Here is a 5,029-nt window from a genome sequence, read left to right as displayed (position 1 = left end):
AAAAAAAAAAAAAAAAAGAAGCCTTGTGAATTATGAATAGCAAAATATAAAAATACTGAAAAAGCATTTCTACATGTTTCTCTTCTTCTTTGTTTAAGCCTTTTAGATAAAGTCATTTTCCTTAAAATTTACAAACCTTAGTACCCCTCTGATCTGAGCTCTGTTTCAGTTCTTGATCGGGTTATCTTTCTTGCTTGTACATTAATTTCTACCTCCTCCTTCTTCCCCTGCTTCTGAGAATCCCCTTTTTGTTTTATAATGATAGAGTAGAGCCGAATTTCAGCGTATTTACGGGCTTATCTACTGTCATCGAAGAGCGTTTCCTCAGTTCTTCTTCCTTGCTTTGCTTTACATCTTTTTCTCTCTCAGAAAAAAGATTTCGGCTTTGGAACAGTCATTTGGAAGTTCCTTCGGCTCCGCCTTCCTTCAGCTGGCCTTCGACAGGTTTTCCTCTCCTGAGTTGCTGGACTTTATTCGTTGATGGAAGATCGACTTGGGCGAAGTGGAGTCACTGAAGCAGATGTCAGCCACGATTCAGGCCTTATCTGATGAAGCTGAAGTGAAGTATTTCACCAGCTTTCCTGTGAAAGTGTGGCTCGACCGCCTGAAACAACTCCTCTATGATGCGGATGACATACTGGATGAGTTTGCCACTGAGCTTCTACGTCTGAAATTGAAATCTGAAAATCAGACCCACCTTCGCCAAACCCAACAGGTAAGTAACTCTGTTCCTCTTACTCTCAAGTTAAATTTGTGTTTCTTCTTTGTTGAAATCTAGTACAGAATTTGCGGTTAAGGGCATCAATTTGCAGGGAATTGGAAGGTTTGGATCAAAAGGAAGGGAAGTCAATGAGAGTTTAAAAAGTATAGCGCAAGAAGGTATTGTTCTAGGTTTGAATCCAAGCATAGCATCTGGGCCCTCAAGGCTAAAGGTATTCAGTCAGAGGCCACCGACAAGTTCTTTGGTGAATAGTTCTAAAGTTTTAGCAGAGAGAAAGATATCTGGAAGATTGTTAAATGGAAAAAACTCCAAGTCATCCCGGTAACACTGATAGTAATTTTCTCGGTGCTTCCCATAGTGGGCATGGGTGGAATTGGAAAGACGACACTTGGTCAACTTGTTTATAATGATGAGAGAGTTGATAGACATTTTGGCCTGAAGGCTTGGGTCTGTGTATCGAATTCTGATTCACTGGACCTGCTACAGGTGAAACTTAAAGAAGCATTGAGCAATAAAATATTCTTATTGGTTTTGGATGACATGTGGAATGAGAACTGTGGGAGATGGGATGCTTTAAGCACAACTTTTGCATTTGGTAAATGAGGAAGTAAGATATTGGTTACAACACGGAACAAAGGTGTTGCATCCATTGTGCGCACTGATCCAAATGATCATGATCTTGAAGTTCTATCAGACAATGCTTGTTTGGCACTGGTTAGAAGACATACTTTCATGGATGGAAATTCATCATTTGAGGATGCGAATGAAAATTGGAAGTATTTGGTGAACAAATTTTGAAGAAATGTTAGGGTTTACCTTTGGCTATAAAGACACTGGCTGGTGTCTTGCGAGATAAAAGGGAGAATTGTGAGTGGGAAAAATATTTTGGAGAGTGAAATATGGGATTTAAGAGACAGTACTAATATCATTCCATCACTTGTGTTGAGCGATCATCATCTTCCTCCGCATCTGAAGAGGCGCTTCGCATATTGTGCTTTATTTCACAAGGACTACGAATTCGACAAGATCGAGTTGGTAAGATTATGGATGGCAGAAGGTATTGTGCAATCAAAAGGAAAGAAACGGCTTAAAGATATAGGAGTAGGGTATTTCGACGATCTCTCTATGAAGTCTTTCTTTGACACATCTAAGAATCGTCCTTATGAAAAAATATACAAGTCGACTTGGAAATGCTATGATATGTGGTGGTGTATGAATGGGGTTACCTATACTGACCGACTACTTTTCTGAGAATGATGATAGATATTCATATCATGACTTATTACAATGTTTTGGCATTGAGTCCTTTTCTGAATCAACCAAAATTTCTGGATCATCAAAGTTTGTGGAATATTGCGAGATGAAAAAATTGTTTGACTCTCAACATCAATCACCTCATGATTGCAACTCAAACGTCGAAGATGGTGGTGAAGGAGAATTCCATTGGCTCAATGAGCTATATGTCTTTAGATGTCCCAACATGAAGAAATTACCACACACCCTTCCTTCCTTGGTGAAACTTGCAATAGAAGCTTGTGAAGAACCCTCTTTCCTTCCAATGCTGCCGTCATTCGAGAGGTTGCGGTTAGGGCAATGCAGTGAAATGGTACTTGGGAAGGTGTCTGATTTATCATTACTTTCATCCTTATGCATGAAAGGTATTTTAAATCTGTCTTCGCTACCTGGTGGGTTCTTCCAACACCTAACAGCCCTTCAACATTAGAAATTACATATTGTCTTGCTCTTGAGTCCTTTCCAGACATAAGGTTACGTAGCACACCTCAGGAGCTATCGATTTAAATTGTGGGAAGCTGAATTCCTTGCCTACGGGACTGCATGAACTCACAAATCTCCAACAATTAAAAATTAGAGGTTGTCTTATTCTCAAGTCCTTTCCAGACATGGGGTTACCCATCACACTTCGGACACTATCAATTTCAAATAGTGGGAAGCTGAATTTCTTGCCCAAGGGACTGCACAAACTCACAAAACTCCAACAATTAGAAATTGGAGATTGTCTTACTCTTGAGTCCTTTCCAGACATGGGATTACCCAGCACACTTTGGGACCTATGGATTTTAAATTGTGGGAAGCTGAATTCCTTGCCCAAAGGACTGCACAAACTCACAAATCTCCAACAATTGAACATTTTGGGATGCTCTTTTCTTATGGAGTGCAAGAATCTTGAACCCCTGTATACCTTGGGCCTTCATAATCTCACCTCTCTTTCAGATCTCACTGTTGGTGGATGTCCTGCTCTCGTGTCCATTCCAAAGGGCCTGCTTCCGAACAATCTTAGGAAATTTTAGATCTGTGGCTGCCTGATTCTTGAATCCTTACATGATGGACTCTCTAACCTAACCTCTCTTGAAGGTTTGGTGATTGTAAATTGTCTAATGCTAAACCAATTGTACCAAAAGAAGGAAGGAGAACTGTGGTCCAAGATTGCCCATATCCCTACCATAATGATAGATTTGCAACGTCAATAAATCCTAACCACCAACTATGGGCATTCCCTTTCATAACAAAACCCAATGATGGAATACTACAGAGTACTGACGGATCTGTCTATAATGCAGTAACACAGTAAAAGCATAGATGCAATGCAACCAATTGAATGAGGTATTTCTTCTGCAATCAGAAATATATGATTTACATCTCTATTTTTTGTTGTACCATGTGTGAGTTTAATTTCATTTCTCTTGATATAGGTGAATGACAAGATGTGAAGAGCATGACTGAATGATGGAACAGATATCAGGGGCAGATTATTATTACTGAGAGAAATTGCTTCTCTTTGAAAATGCTCAAGAATCCACACAACGTGAAAAAGCAGTTGTGTGCTACATTTCAACTAATTAGCATTCTGTAGCATTGAATCTATAAGTTATCACTTATCAGCCTCCAGTTAGTTTCTGCCAACACTAAAGCTTCAATTGGTCATGATAAATGATGGAAGTTATACAATGGAGGAATCTGTTCTATAAGTCATTCTTACACTAGTGGGTAGGTTTAATTGTTCTCTCTCTATCCCAAATCTTTGCAGAATTATTGGAAAGCAAAAATTGTGGTATTGATTAATTCTATTCTCACTTGAGTCTCACTTACAGGGGTGGATCTGTCTTGTTTTCGCCAACTTTCTCTTGCTTGACTGTATTATGCAAGAAAGGCAGACGTTTTGTGCTTAATACATTTATGCATTTTAACCTCCTTAAATTTACCATGCTAGTAGTAACCCTCCTAAATTTGTGGACTCCTACCTAAATTGTTCCTCTGTAATCTTAACTCATGGTCCCTTTCCTCTGTATCTGATAGACATGCTGGGAAACTCTCTGTGGGTACAATCTTTTTCTTCATAAGTTAAATAACCTCCTTTCCATTTTATATTTAAATGTAATATTGATTGTGGCATTATAGGCAGCTATGACTTGTTTTGTTTTGTTCAGTAAAAGTAAGAGATACGAGGAGGAGGGGTTTATTTTCTATACTCCCTCTCTCCTATCTCAAGGACACATGCATATATAGATCCCCCACCCCAATTTGACTTCTAGAGATTGTTGCTTTGGAGTCTATTGGAGTTTTAATAACTATAAGTTGGTCTAAGCTAGAAGCTACTCAAGTTGTGCAAAAGCTTCACATAAGCCATGGATTGTATTTGATGAGTCTACAGCCAGGATTTGATCCCAAGACTAGAGTAAACCTTGTAAACACCTCCTTTCACTTGGGAATTAATGTCAATTCTATGACACATCTTTATTCAAGCAGACTTTCTAAAATGAAAAGCTATTACTTGTTCACTGTTGGCTATGTATTTCTTTACACATGCATGTTCAAGAGTATACACTTGCTATTATATTATGAATTGATGGGAAAATAAGTCTGAACTTCACAAACATCAATAAACATATATGACTTCTTATCTACATGCTTGAGCCCTTTAAGTTTTGAATTGAGAAGTACTATTAGACAATGAGGACTAGCTTCAATATCTTACCAGGAAAAAAAGAAAAAGCTTCAAGATAGAGGCCTAATGCCTAAAATTTATCTTTGCAGCCCTCAATCTGCCTCAAAATTCTCAAGGCAAGAACACTCAACTTAGCTGGGATTTTTTGACATTTGAACTAGAACCGGAAGATTGTGGGACTTGTGTCAATGTCCTACTCTGAAATTGTGAGTACCTTTGCACCTCTCTCTCCCTGTTTCATACACATACAGAAAAAAAGAAATGTATGCAAAGTGAATTATATGCCTGCCTTTTTCTACCAGGAAAAAGGAAGAAATATGTGCCTTCCAAAAAAAAAAAAAAAA

The 5,029-nt window shown here is 38.4% G+C and overlaps 1 protein-coding gene and 1 long non-coding RNA gene across 2 annotated transcripts; both read left to right on the top strand.

Moving 5' to 3' along the window:
• The first annotated feature begins 134 nt into the window (after window positions 1-134).
• Window positions 135-1,063, top strand: LOC122083295 (disease resistance protein RGA2-like). The gene is made up of 2 exons (XM_042651056.1): window positions 135-715; window positions 813-1,063. The coding sequence occupies exons 1-2, from the start codon at window positions 521-523 to the stop codon at window positions 1,044-1,046; spliced, it is 429 nt and encodes a 142-aa protein (XP_042506990.1). The 5' UTR covers window positions 135-520; the 3' UTR covers window positions 1,047-1,063.
• A 258-nt stretch (window positions 1,064-1,321) lies between these two features.
• LOC122083322 lies at window positions 1,322-5,021 on the top strand. Its single transcript, XR_006141627.1, has 3 exons — window positions 1,322-3,343; window positions 3,433-3,727; window positions 4,775-5,021. It is a non-coding gene; the product is annotated as an uncharacterized LOC122083322 (long non-coding RNA).
• Window positions 5,022-5,029: the final 8 nt, after the last annotated feature.

This window comes from Macadamia integrifolia, chromosome 1, assembly GCF_013358625.1.
Source record: "Macadamia integrifolia cultivar HAES 741 chromosome 1, SCU_Mint_v3, whole genome shotgun sequence".
Classification (NCBI taxonomy): Eukaryota; Viridiplantae; Streptophyta; class Magnoliopsida; order Proteales; family Proteaceae; genus Macadamia; species Macadamia integrifolia.
The sequence above is the reverse complement of the archived record's forward strand: the minus strand, read 5'-3'. Positions and strand labels throughout refer to the sequence as shown.

What these genes read in the sequence shown, in the direction of transcription:
- LOC122083295 (XM_042651056.1), top strand. Translation starts at nt 521, where the DNA reads ATGTCAGCCACGATTCAGGCCTTATCTGATGAAGCTGAAGTGAAGTAT. An exon ending in ACCTTCGCCAAACCCAACAG is followed by an intron (nt 716 to 812) that starts GTAAGTAACTCT and finishes ATCAATTTGCAG; the next exon opens with GGAATTGGAAGGTTTGGATC.